This window comes from Crocodylus siamensis, chromosome 2 (assembly GCF_052110815.1).
Source record: "Crocodylus siamensis isolate JL-2025a chromosome 2, ASM5211081v1, whole genome shotgun sequence".
NCBI lineage: Eukaryota > Metazoa > Chordata > Crocodylia > Crocodylidae > Crocodylus > Crocodylus siamensis.
The window spans coordinates 74388170-74402663 of NC_143396.1; the positions used below are offsets into that span (position 1 = coordinate 74388170).

General features: G+C 41.1%; 1 protein-coding gene across 6 annotated transcripts in view; it reads left to right on the top strand.

Moving 5' to 3' along the window:
* The window catches only part of GPM6A (glycoprotein M6A), a 394708-nt gene that overhangs the window by 118989 nt on the left and 261225 nt on the right, over positions 1–14494 (top strand). For 2 of the 6 annotated variants that reach the window (XM_090036157.1, XM_090036158.1), the window contains exon 1: positions 10067–10536. The exons of 3 other annotated variants lie outside the window; for them this stretch is intronic. In XM_090036157.1, the coding sequence (XP_089892283.1) occupies positions 10500–10536 (37 nt within the window). In that variant the 5' untranslated portion in view covers positions 10067–10499. Of the gene's footprint in view, positions 1–10055; positions 10537–14494 lie in introns of those variants that run through there. One more of the 6 variants, XM_090036161.1, reaches the window with a different exon arrangement.

The window sequence follows — 14494 nt, forward strand, 5'->3', positions numbered from 1 at the left end:
AGGTTTTTGGATTCCTTACTTAGTTGTTTGTAGTAGTAGTAGTAGTAGTGTTAGTGATAAGACTAAGACTTCACTTTTTATGTAAAACAATGTACAGTGTTTTACAAAGGTAAGGATTGTCATCCTCATTACTGGCAGTAAAGCACAGAGTAACAAAAGTACTGGCCCATGGACCTGAAGTTAGGTGTCCTGCCATGCAGTCCAGTGGTGCAACTGTTGGACCACACTTCATGATATTCTGCGGGGTAGCAAGTGGTCTTTTAAACTCATCAGCTTCTACTTGCTCTTTGTAACTCATCAGCTTCTACTTGCTCTTTGTATTGAACTATTTACCAGGCCTTGTTTATGAGAGTTGAATGCTCTGTCTCCTTTGCTCGTTATAGGTAGCACTATTGCCCTGTGTTCACTCACACTATTAAGTTCATCCCATTTTATTTCAGATGATACAAAAACCTTTGAACGTCCAAGTTTTGGTACTTTGCTGCAGCCTCTATAAAATTCAGTTGCTTTTCTTCACTTACCTTGGCACCTATGGTTTCTTGCTGTTTATTGGGCATGGAAACACTGGCTGGACAGTTCTTGTAGGAACCTTGAGAGTGTTACTACATCTCTGTACATATTTTGAGTTGTAATGGTGAAGAAACAATGAGGGAAACTTGCCTGACACCACACTCACATGTATAGTTCTTCCTTAGTTGTGCAAAGAGGATGAGCACAGTAAATATATTGGGAAACAGAAGGCATTACTTACAAAGTAAGATATTATAGATCATGAAGACATCAACATTTGTTCTGCTGACTTTTTCAGTTTCTGCTTGCATTGGTCATTTTCTTTGGACCACAGTATTATACTAACATTAGAACAAAGTGAATTTTAGCACATTCAGAACTGATATTTAAGAACTGCATGCCTATTTTTCTAAAATACCTGATGTAGTCCTGAATATTAAGGGAAAGACACATTGGAGATAAAGGAGTGAGAGAACAGAATGAAGGTGGGACCAACAGAAACAGACAAAATTGTGCATGTGGTAGAGAAAAAGAGAAATAAAAAAAAAGAAATACTGAAACAATTCAGGAAAAAAATACCAAAAATGGGAGTGGGGAAAAAGTTAAAGTAGATGTAAGTAAAATCTTTCCCCATCATAATTTACATTACTTTTTATTAATTTCCATGGTAGATAGTATTTGGGACATTAGCTGTCAAGCAGATTTTTCAAGCTTTGTAGATGAACTTTTTGGATGTTCAGCAACTGGAGACATAAGTATAAAAAGGATTTTTTTTGATGTGTGATCTCCACCTGAATACCCGGGGCACTGATCTCTTGAGATTTAAGACCGGCATGACTGATAAGCAAAGCTTTAAACCAAGAAATGAGTCAAAGTTGGGAAACAACTCATATAATCTCCAGTCCTGACTTATCAGATCAAAGAGGATACTGAAATAGAGGAATATCAGAGGGTAGGAAGGTAGATTTCATAGATTTCATAGACATTAGGGCTGGAAGGGACCTCAGAAGATCATCAAGTACAGCCCCCTGCCTGAAGGGGGAAACCAGATACGATAAGCATCCAATCTAATCTTGAAAGTGTTCAATGGAGGTGCTTAAACCACCTCTGATGGCAGGTTGTTTCAGACCTTGGGGGCTCGGACAGTAAAGAAATTCTTCCTTATGTCCAGCCTGAAATGGTCTTGCAGTAGTTTATAACCGTTTGACCTCGTCATCCCTTGGGGCGCTCTGGTGAGCAAACATTCCCCCAGAAATTGGTGGTCACCCCTGATAAACTTATAGGTGGCCATCAGGTTACCCCTGAGCCTGTGCTTTTCCAGGCTAAAGAGCCCCATGGCTCTCAGCCTGTCATTGTAAGGTCTGTTTTCCTGACCTCTGATCATGCGCATGGCTCTTCTCTGGACTCTCTCAAGCTTCTCCACATCCTTTTTGAATTGTGGAGCTCAAAACTGGAACCAGTTCTCCAGCTGCGGCCTCACCAAGGCCAAGTACCATGGGAGAATGACATCCTGGGATTTCCTTGAGAAGCATCTATGGATGCAAGCCAGCGTTTTTGTCGCTTTACTAGCCGCAGCATCGTATTTCAGGCTCATGTTCATCTTGTGGTCAATGATGACCCCCAAGTCTCTTTCTTCCATAGTGCTAGCCAGAAAAAGAAACCTCTAGAACCAATCAGAACAATACTCAGGTAGGTGGTACAGTAAGTGCAAGGACTGTATGTCATCCAGCTAGGCAATGAGGGCTCCTGACTCAGAAACAACTGGGATACATATATTATAATACAAGAGTTAGAATTAGAGTGGGATTGTATGGTAATACTGCGATAGACTAAAGAATTAAGAAAGGATAATGCAACAAAATCTGTCTGGGTCAAAATAATTTTCATGAAGGACAGAGAATTAATTGCTAGTGGTCTGCTGTGGACCTGGAGAGTCAGCTATGGATATAGATAGAGATTTCACTGACGTTAATAGAGAGAGAGAAACAGTAGTGGGACCTGGATTTTTATGGGAGACTTTCCAGTATAGACTGGAGAACAAATGCTTCCTTTCTCATATAAATAAAAATAGAATAGGGAAAAGGTAGGGGCCATGCTACACTCAGGTAGGGTCAAGAATAAATATAATCTAAGTATGGCCCCAAAATTAAGGTTACCTTGGTTTTCAGTTAGGCAGCCATGCTGAACTGTGGGAGAGGGGGGCAGGTTGATGTATCACTGTGTAGAAACTGCTATTACCACAACTGAAAAAGCCAAACTCAGTCAGCTTAATGCAGTCAGGTTTGGAGTGGGCATCCTAGAATTTTGAAGAAATGGGAACATAAAATTGCAGGTCCAATAATATGAATATTTATTAAATATATCAAGTTAGAGGTAGTACTGGATGTTTGGAGAATAGGTAACATAGTACTTTATGTCTAAGGTGTGGAGAAGAATGCTCTAGGAAAGCACAGGCCATTTATCTGAACTTAATAATTTGTGAGGATTTGGAACAAATTTTGGAAAAATTGGAGGTAAAAAAATGAGATGTAATGCAACATAGGATACAAACAAGTGTTCATTTCCAATGGTGGACATTTTTCAGGGAAAGGGAGCAGTACAGGTATTCAGCCTGCAACAGCCCCCTCTCTTTTGCTCCTCATGCCTTCCTCTGACTTTTGCGATCCAGTCTGGAAAAGCATGGGGACTACTGGCTGCTCCAGTCCCATTCTTTATGTCACTCCTCCATTCTCACTCATTCTTAGTGAGAATGGAGTAGTGAGACAAAGCCCGCTGGCCACTCCTTGCAATGGGGTCCCTAGTGTGAGCAGCTGGTGGGGAACAAGCAACAGCTGCTCAGTCTCCTTGGGTTCCAGTACCTAGGAGCTGAGTAGAGGGAGTGGCATGCCAACTGCCCTCCCTCTTCCCCTCATGCTGGGCAGTGCTGGAATTTGAATGACCAAATCAGTAATTCAGTAATTAGCTAAAATATTGTTATTCAATCTAAAGGCCAGTAGCAGTTGTACAGTTAGTTTAAATGAACTCTTTAAAATGCTATTCCAAAATACCAACTATACATTAGATAGCGATGCTACAATGCCTGTTAATGACTGCACCCATGCAGTTATTACAGTTACGAGCATTTGATTGGACTGTCACAACTGGGCTAGCAAGAGAAATTCTAAGTATCCCAGGCTGGCTGGCTCCAGCAGATCAAGTCACACCAGCAAAGAACTTCTTTCTCTTGCTCCATCTTATACTCCTACATTTCTCATTGCATCCTAGTTGGAAACATCACCAGATTTGTCTTGCCTTTTCCACACACCAATAACATGTCCTTTGTCTGGTTGCTCCAGATTTCCTAGGAGCAACATTCTGCATGTCAGGCTGGCACCACACCCTCCAAATGAGCACACCTGTGGCCTTTCATATTCCCTTTTCAGGAAATTAGCATTTTCTGTTGTTTCTTTCTGTCAGCTCATGGATACCTATATTGTCATTGTTGTATATGATGAAACATCCCAAGTCCTATTGCATTAAATTTCTTAATTCTTAGAGGTGGGTAACAGCAGGTGGCTGCTCCTTCCTTCATGTCATGGTCTATGGGAGGGGTGGGAGCAGCTACCCACTTCCATCTCTCATGCCTTCTTCAGACTAGCATGATCCCAGTCTGGGGAAATCCAGGGAGCTCAACTCCAGAGTGTGGAAAGGTGTGGGGAGCATTTCCTTGCCACATCACAGCTCCTGGCCTCAGGTGGAATCAAACTGGTGGAAAATGAACAGGTGTTCAGTCTTCCAGTAGAAATGTAATGCTTGTATATGGCTATGAATTACCAAAGGTATTTTGTGCCAGATTAATTTAAGGTCTTTCTTAAGTAACTGGGGTTTTTTTGGTTTTGTTTTGTTTTGGGTTTTTTTGCATAAAATGTACAGAAATGTGGGTGTATATTAATGCAACTTGTTGAAGGCGTCAATGGTAGAGAAGGAATATGAGTAGCTAGGAGGTGATGTAGTTGCAGAACATGATTACACTTTCACATAAAGTACTTTTTATACATCACATGATTTAAGAAGGTCACTAGTGCCTTAAAAAAATGTTTGAAAATGAGAAACCACAATGGGCATCAAGGTACACTTTTTTTTCCCCCTAAGGATTATTTCACTGCAAGTGGTAAATGCTGAAAGGAATGTAAACAGTAGAGAGCAGTTGGTCAACCAGAAGAGGTATTGGGTCAAGTTTAGATGGTTACATGACAGCTAGAAGTAGTTTAATAGGAGTGTTTGTTAGCTGAGAGAGTGGTCAGGCACTTACTGTACTGGGTAATCTGATCATTTTAATGGGATATCATTAGATAGAAGAGAAGTATCATAGATTGCAGTGTGCTCTTCAGAATGTGTGGAATCTCCAATAGTTTGAAGACAGAGAGAGAGGCAATAAGATTTCCTGGTTTACTTTCAGGGCCTAATGAAAGTTAGGGGATACCAGATTCTAGGAATAGTTTTGTATGGCAATATGTAGAACCTGCAATTTTTCTCAGAATAATTTCTCTAATTAAACTACTTTATGTTATATATACTTGAAGGAGAAAGAGGAATGCACAGATCAAATAAGTGTTGGGCATAACAGTAGCCAAGAATCTTTTACTGAAATTTGATTTAATCATTATATATATATACATTATGCACTCTAACAGTGACTGCAAAATGATTAATTTTTGGTTGCCTGGAAAAATAGTTTACATGCTTGTATGCATTCCTTGTTCATCATGTTGTCAGATTCCAGAAGAAACTAATGGGCAACTTCTGTGAAGTAAAAATTTTAAAGGAGATTGGGGAGAAACATTTAAAAATTAACAGCTAGCTGGTTTTGAGTCAATGTTAATGTGTGCAGCTCTACTTGGATACTGCCCAGAAATAGAATTTGGGCCAACAAGATTTATGCACTTGTAATATAGATGACACTCCACTTTATGCCATTATTACAGAAGACTGGCTAGTAGAATTGTGTTGTTTATGGACTATCTAGCTAAACTCAGGCTGGAAGGAGATTAAAAAGCTCAGATTGTTCTGGGAGATTTTGAGGAGTTGCTTAGGAGAAACAACCAAGCTGATATTGCTTCTAAATAGATTGAGCATGTTTGCCTTTTTGCTATTTGTTTGCTATTTATTTGTTGGAGTGGCCAACTAGAGGCCGTGCTGTTCTTGACTTACTGCTCACAAACAGGGAAGAATTGGTGGGGAATATAGTAGATGGCATCTTGGGATGACGTAAGGAAGGCAAAAGCACGACTGGAGCTGCAGCTAGCAAGGGGTGTGAAGGGTTTCTACAAGTATGTTGGTAGCAAGAGGAGGATCAGGGAAAGTGTGGCTCCCTTACTGAGTGAGGGAGGCAACCTTGTGACAGAGGGTGGAGAAAATGCTGAAGTGCTCAATACCTTTTTTGCCTCAGTCTTCACAGGCAAGGTCAGCTCCCAGACTACTGCACCTGGCAGCATAGTTTGGAAAGGAAGTGAGTAGCCTTCAGTGGTGAAAGAACAGGTTAGGGACTAAGAAAAGCTGGGACTACTTAGAAAAGCAAGTCCACGGGGCTGGATGGGATGCACCCAAGGGTGCTGACAGAGTTGGCTGATGTGATTGCAGATCCAATGGCCATCATTTTTGAAAACTCATGACAAACAAGAGAGGTCCCAGATGATTGGAAAAGGGCAAACACAGTGCCCATATTTAAGAAAGGGAAAAAGGAAGATCGAGGGAACTACAGACCAGTCAACCTCATCTCAGTCCCTGGAAAAATCATGGAGAAGATCCTCAAGGAATCTATTTCTAAGCACTTGGAGGAGAAAAAGGTGATTAGGGATAGTCAACATGGATTCACCAGGAGCAAGTCATGCCTAACCAATCTGATTGCCTTCTATAATGAGGTGACTGGCTCTGTGGATGAAGGGAGAGCAGTGGAAGTGATGTACCTTGATTTTTAGCAAGGCTTTTGATACAGTCTCACACAACATTCTCTTAAGGAAGTACGGGCTGGATGAATAGACTGTGAGGATAGAAAACTGGCTGAAGCATCAGGCTCAGAGAGTAGTAATCAATGGCTTGACTGAATGAATGTCTAGTTGGCAGCTGGTATCAAGTGGAGTGTCCTGGGGGTTGGTTCTGGGGCCGGTTTTGTTCAATGTCTTCATCAACAACCTGGAAGATGGTATAGAGTGGACCCTCAGCAAGTCTTCAGATGATGCCAATCTAGCGGAAGCATTAGACATGCTGGAGGGTAGAGCTAAGATTCAGAGAGACTTAAACCAATTGGAGGATTGGGCCAAAATAAATCTCATGAGGTTCAACAAGAACAAATGCAAAGTCCTGAGATGGAACTGTACCATGTACCAGTACAGGCTGGGGGTTGATTGGCCAGGCAGCATCTGTGCAGAAAAGTACCTGGGGGTTACAGTGGACAAAAAGCTGAATACGAGCCAGCAGTGTGCCCTTGTCACCAAGAAGGCTAACGGCATATTGAGCTGCATTGGTAGGTGTGTTGCCAGTAGGTCAAGGGAAGTGATAATTCCCCTCTAATCAGCACTGGTGAGGCCACATTGGAGTACTGTTTTCACTTTTGGGCCCCCACTGCAGAAAGGATGTGGACAAATTGGAGAGAGTTCAGTGGAGGGACAGGCTTTTAGAAATCAATTTACCCATGCTGTTCCCCTGGACCATTGTTTTAATATAATATCTACTTTCCTTACAAGCTGATTCCCAAAAGCAAACTTCTAAATATCATTTTCTAGCCATCAGAAAGATGCATCAGCCTAGAACTAGTCTCTGCTCCAGTTCCAATAACTCTACTGCTAAGGATCAGGCCATTCACACTCCAGCTGCCCTCTGGATGACTTTTGGTTGATTAACCTATTAGAGTCTGGCTCCAGACAAAAGCCATGGTTAGTCTGAGGCTGTAATGGAGTAGACTGATCTCTAGAGAGGGAAAGAATTTGGACACACTTCTGTTCATGTTTTTTATTGGCTAGTGCTAGGCAGTTCCTGGCTCAGTATTGCCAGATTGTCATTCTGAGGCACCTAATTATTCTGAGACAATGTACGGGGAATGGACAAGGAATCTTGCTGATCACTTCCAACAGAGCCTTGTAAATAAGTAGAATAGATGGCATAGGGGTTCCTGAATGCACACTGCAGGACTGTACTGGGCTGTTCTCAGACTGTTTTGAGAACACACTAGGGCATTGAACACTTCTGAGCCATCTACTCTCCCCAGTTACCTAATTTCCAAGCAGGACTGAATGGGTGAAATTTATTTTGTAACTGGTGGATTCAGAGGTAGGAAAGAGGCCATATTGACATAGCCATAGTATTATTTCCTGCCTTGCAAACAGTCATTAGTGACTAGGATTGGTTTGATTTTAGCTAAAAAAAAAAATTATGGCTAGTGTTCTGTTTTTTTAACATTTTAGTTGCATTGGTTTTTTTTATCTTTTTGTGCAGAATGCTCATAGAACTTAAACCTTTTAAAGGGGTCCAACACTGGAGGGGAGCTAATACTTTAGTTTACAAATTAGATCATTAATAATAAGCAATATATAAATAGGAAATAATATTTATGTAAGGGTCAGCAAGACCTACGAAGTGCATCCTGGATATCCTACACAGGTTATAACTGGGCAAATGTGAATGATCTTAGCCCTAAAAAGGCAAAGAGAAAATGTAACCATTTGTAGAGAAAATAAGCCATTCAAGGGGTTGTCTTGAGACAGGCAAATTAATGCATATCAAGATTCTTGAGTCACTACTTCCTTTTGTTTGCCAAAGGTTTCTAGTTCCTGGAGTACACAGTCCAAACAATTTAGTGTTTAACAGGAGAAGCTGTAGGTATCTTAAATTGCAAAGACATTTCAATATTTTGTCAGAGTAGTTACAAAAAAATCGAAATCTAATCCCTTGGGAATTCATTACAACTTTTGTCTAACCCAGGGGTGGGCAAAATGCAGCCTGTGGTCAGGATGCAGCCCTGCCAGGCCATTCTATCCGGCCCACAGGGCCCCTAAAAAATTTAGAAAATTAATATTCATCTGCCCCGGCTTCCTGTCATGTGGCCCTCAATGGCTTGCCAAAACTCAGTAAGTGGCCCTCCACCTGAAATAATTGCCCACTCCTGGTCTAACCAATGTGATCTGAAGTCCTAGAGATGATGTCAGCTGAACTTAAAGGCTGCTGCTTCTTGATCTGTGTTGAAAGGGGTGCAAAAGCAGGTGAACCACTGGAGGGTTAATTTTTAAAGACGGAAATGATTGATTACTGAAATAGATCAATGCACATTTTAAATATTCATCTGTATAAATTACACAACTCTAATGTTGTGAATTGGGGCTGTCCAACTGGTGGCCTGCAGGCCATATGGCTGGTGAAGGGTTAACATGTGGTCCCTGGGTTACCACTCAGCTGCCGCTGCTCCCATTGCTCCAGCTGCACCAGTAGCCAGGGTCTTGGAGCTCCTCCCTTCTGTGGCTTCTGCTGCATGCTGCTTCCTAGCACTGCCCCCCGGGTGTGTGGCCCATGGAGCATGTGGTCTCCGACTGCTTTGAAGTTGGGCAGCCCTGGTGTGAACCATTACCATTGTTGCATAACAGGGTGAATAAATGACTGGTTCCTTTTGGGAGAAGTTATTACATTGGGCTAAGTACTATTTTGTTTTTGTAGAAGGAGCCATTTTCAATTTTGAGAAAGAAGAATTGGTCACTTTTTTTCAGGAGGTGGGAAAGAAGTGCATGGAAGAGCTGTCAAAAAGCTTCACATAGAGTAGAGCAGTAGAGTTGCACGTTGTGTGCATTCTTATTGCTCTTTCTGTCATGTACTGGAGCTCTTAAGATGATGCTATGTCACTCAGACGAAGGTAAAAAAAATGCTAATTTATTGCTAGACTGCGGCGTCCAATTTGCATTCCAAATCAGACTGCAGAGCTCCCCAAATGAGTAGGTGCCCTCACAGTGTACTTAACCTATGCTTTCCCCAGTCAATCCATGATGTGTGTGTGTCTGCGCGCGCGCGATGCTTCACCATCTTGAAAATGTTCCATCTCTTAATGAGAAATTGCAGACTGCAGATAATTTTTGCAAGCTATAGGTAAAAAAAAAAAGTTTAAAATTACTTGTAATATTTTTTCTAGCCTTCTATCTTAAATTTGTGAGAACTTAGGAGAAGAGACAATGCCTTAGTGATTTGATGTACAGTCAATAATTGTCTTTATTACAGTCTGCTTTATATATAAATAAACTGCAAAGGTGCATTACTTTTAAATAAACCCTCTGCCCATCCCCTGGAATAATTTCTAGAATGGGTGTAATAATATTTATTTCAAATACTCATTATACCCAAAAAATTTAGGTATATGAGAGAGGGGGAAATGAAGAGGCATTAAGTTACGTATGCATCTGAGAGGGAGAGAGAGAATGAGAGAGACAACTAATGCAGCATAAAGAACCCACAGGCATCTGGGCTTTCCCACTTTGGTAGCAAATAGGGGGAATTATGGGTTGGTGGTCTGCTTCATGTTAGGAGGACACCCCTCCATCTGTTCTCACTGCAGCCTGTTTCCAATTTAAAACACAGATTTCAATACAAACCTCAATTTCTTTTCTCCATTTTATATGCAAAGCGAGGCTTATGAATCAGTGTCACTGCTCCTGGGACTCGGACCAAATTTCCCCCCAAAATTCACAAGCTATTCATTTGAATACCTGCTTACAGTGGTACACAATGGACAGCTTTGAGAAGAAAAATTGATAATCTTCACGGAAGAGTAATTTGAATGAAATTACACTTGACAGCCTGTCTCCAAGCAAACAAGGAGAGTGAGGGAGCCTTAGCTAAGCTCTGAGGACTTGCCTAAGCCTCTGCTGTTGGAGCTTCCCAGGGAAAAAAAAAAACACTTCACACTTTTTTTCCTACATCTAATTGAAGCTTTTGATTTAATTCTGTGTAGCAGTTTGTAGTGAAGAAAGGTAGCCATGGAAGAGAATATGGAAGAGGGACAAACACAAAAAGGTATTGTGATAAAATAATTTTCTGTTTGCAAGTAGGTAGTTATTTTGCAGTTCCTTATTTGCTTTAGTTGCATGTCTATATAAGGCTAGTGAATATTCTCATGTAGCTGATGTGGGCTAAGATTTTTCTTTCCATTTTGCCCTTTTGGTTTCTTACACTAATGTCTGGCATTAATATCGTGATTGTTCACAAATATTAAAGACTCACAGAATGCAAATGAAGAATCTTACATCTATAGGAGTAACACTGCAAGTATTTAATGGGGAATGTTTCCCAGACCCATCTTTGTTAACATTCATTTATTTCATGTTTTCACGCTTGTCTAGCAGGGTCAAGGGAACCCAGTGTGAACTGAGAGAGAGCCACTCACATAATATTTGGAGCTCGTTGCTTTTAGAGACCTAACAATGAAATCATTATTTACACCTTTGAATGACTGTCCAGATGGAACAAAGACCTGGAGTATATTTTGTATATATTTAGGGATTGTCTTTATTTCTTTCTCTCTTTTTTTCGGTTTTTGTTTTGCTATCTGTTGCTGTAGTATCTATTAAGGAAATGGTTATAAATTTTGCAGTGCATGTTTGGTTTGTTTCTTGTTTTGAATTTTTTTTATGGTTCAGTTTAATTTGCTTAAAAAAAACACAGCATGCAGATGGTCTTCCTATTTTAAATTCTCTGATCAAAGTAGTATGCATCTACATGGTGTCTTACTGCTTAAAGGTACACATCTAGATGATTATTCCTTGTACAGCATATCAGGTTGTAGCTCTGAAAATTATACTGATCTACTCTCAGCAGTAGACTGTACCATCATCACAGCAACGTTCTGTCATGCTGGATTCTACTAGAAATAGAGAAGTGAAGGGGGAATTTTTTTATTGCAAGTACAAAAGTAAAGCTGGCAAATATTTGGCAGAGCAAAATTGCAAGTACTGTTCATACTGCATTTATCCAGAAATAGATTTTTATTTTTGAGTGGGAAATTTAGGAACTAATAAAAGTTGACTAATGTAAATTGCGTGTAAAGACATAATTCCTGAGTTGATGCCATATTCTGGGTTTCAACTCTCAGACTGGTATGCTTGTTACATGTAAATATCATGCTTTCTCATTAGAACTGACCCACTTAGGTTAAATGTAGCCTTGGAGTGCTTATAGTGCTGTTTGTGACTAGATGTATGTATGATACCTTGTCACAAATACATTGAAGAAAAAAATGTAGAAAAAAATCAATTTTAAAACAGGATCATTTATAAATAATAAAGGGATTTTCATCAGAGAGATGTTTTATGCCCAAGTAGCATAAATAAAAGATTTCCACATATTGCAAAAAGTCCCAAGATATATTTATGTTTATTCTTTTGACAGAATAATTTTAGTGCTTTTCCTGCATGACCTATGTTATTTAATTTAATTTATATGTAGAAATCAGAGGTAATACATGCAAGATTTATCAGCAGTTTTATTTGGTATCATACATATTGTCCTTCAGCATTTTGTGGATTCTAGATCTCTTATTATAGAAAGTGTGGCTTGTTTTCATGTAAAATACGTGGTTTTTTGTTACTACAGCAAGTGACTGAAAGCATAGGTGACCACATAATCCAAATAACAGCCACTAATCATTAAATGTTAAATGTTAGGTGGACAGTTCAGAGCCATTATATCTGTATATCTAATGCTTCTCCCCCCTCCCCCCAACCCCCCCAACTGAAACCCAAACAAACCCATAGAATTTAAAAAATACTAAAGAAGGAAGGGGGGAGTGTAAGAATATGTATTACATGAACAGGTTGCTGTACATGAACTGCCCTTTCATTGTTCAAATGGTCACCAGTTGGCATGATCAGTAGCCACTCACATATGTAATAAATAGTATAATTACAGTACACTAACACTGATATATATTTTTTGTTTTTAAAATGCCACGTGTTTAGTTTTGATTTGGTTTTGTTTTATTTTTTTCCCGTAACTAGTGTCCAGCTCTTATTTACAAGCCTTGGCCAAAATAGGTTGGAAGCATGACGCACATTTTTCTTTATTTTCCTTCTATCAATTCTTTTTTTGTTGTTGTTGTTAAAATGTATCTGGAGTTTGATTTGAAGAAACATAGAATTTAGGAATAAAATAAGGGACCTTTAGATGAGTGAGCATCATCATCCAAACTTATGTACCATCAATCAAAGGCAAGCATCATGATCATTATAGGTTTACTAGTCACTAGTGGTACTTCAAAAGTGGCACCTTGCCTTGAAGGCAAAGTGTTGTCTCTATTACTAGCCCCTCATACTTTTGTATCCTTCTGTCTGTGATTTGCTTCCACTGTCAATACATCTATTTGATGTTTTGCCATTGCTGTCAAGTATATACTTCTAGTTTAGCTGGCTCTTGCTTTTTTTTTAAGGGGCTTGTCCCAAAATCTTTCACCACCAGATTCATTCTAACTTTCTTCATGCTGCCATCTTGAATGCAACTACATATTTCTTTCCTTGTCTTCCTCTTTCTTTGCTGTAAAATCAATGGGAGTATAAATTGTCAGTGCTTACTAACTCCTCCACTCTTCACAGCAGATGCTTTGAACCTCCCACTGCACGGCATTGCGTTTTGGTAGCAGCCATAATAGCAGTGAGTAGTTAACGTGCATTTGACAAATACAGTACACAGTTCTAACAGGAAGCTTGCTTCTTGAATGATCATAATATTCCTATAGAGTCAAATGCAATAAAATACCGATAATAAATACAAATATCATGTTTGCTATAGTGGTGTTGAACAGTGACAATCTGTATGGGGGCTTCTTCCTATGTATTCTTTTAAGGCTACAACTTCACAAATGCCAGCAGAGGAACATGGTATATATATTACTTGTCTGACTTCTGAAGTTAATTTTTGTCAGAAGCTGTATGGTTCAAATACTGATTGTGAATCAGGTCTCAAGTATTCTCATTCTTGCTCCAGTGCTGCCTTACTGCTTGGCATTGTAAACATTATTTTCCTTTCTGCCTCAGTTTTCTCAGCTATAAAATGGAGATGATATTAACCTTTTAAATTTTTTCCAGCAGATTGAATATGTAAAAGACTGTATAAGTAGTTGGTGTTTAGATGTATTGTTTTTTCAGTTTTGCACTTTGGCAATGGATGCCTTTTTCCTTATTGCCACTGCAATATCTTCTAGGCCGGGGCAGGCAATTATTCGCATGGAGGGCCGCTTACCAAGTTATAGCAAGCTGTCGAGGGCCGCATGGGTAGCCCCACCTCTTGACAGGTGCCCCGCCCCCTGGTCACCATCTTGGTATCTTGGGACCAATGTCCCAGAGCCAGCTCTGGTGGGACCCAGAGAAGGGTCCAGGCTGGCTGGGGTCTGTGGAGCCAGGCTGGGCTGCACCAGCAGGGAGAGGAGGGAGCTGGCCCAGCTCCATAGAGCCCCTGCCACCCAGGAGACTATACCTCTGCTGCCCTGCTCTGGGCCCTGCTGGTACTGGTCCTGGGACGCAGATGCAGGCCCTACTCCCAGACCCTCTCACTCCCGGTTTCCCCCTAGCCCTGTGGTACAGGCAGGGGGCAGCGCACAGCCCTGACCTCTGCTTGCCGGCAGGAAAGGAGCTGGTACTGAGTGCTGGGGAAAAGTGGTTCTACCCCATGGCCCCGCACTCCCTGCTGCAGCCACTCACAGCCCATGCAGGGCTGTCTTCAGCAGGCACAGGCAGCCCCAGGTGGCCTGCGAGTGGCTGCAGCATGGGGCACTGGGCATGGGGTGGTGCAGGGGCCGCTTTTCCCACTGCTCAGCACCAGCTTGTAACCTGCCTCTGCTGCCAGCCAGGGCCCCCAGAGCTTGTGTGCTAGGCAGCAGCAGTAAATGCTGCCCAGTGTGGCATGCAGGGGAGGCCGCAGCTGCTGCCACTGTGGCCCTGATGCACAAGGCTGGACCCGGTGCGGGGCTGGGTTACAAGCTGGT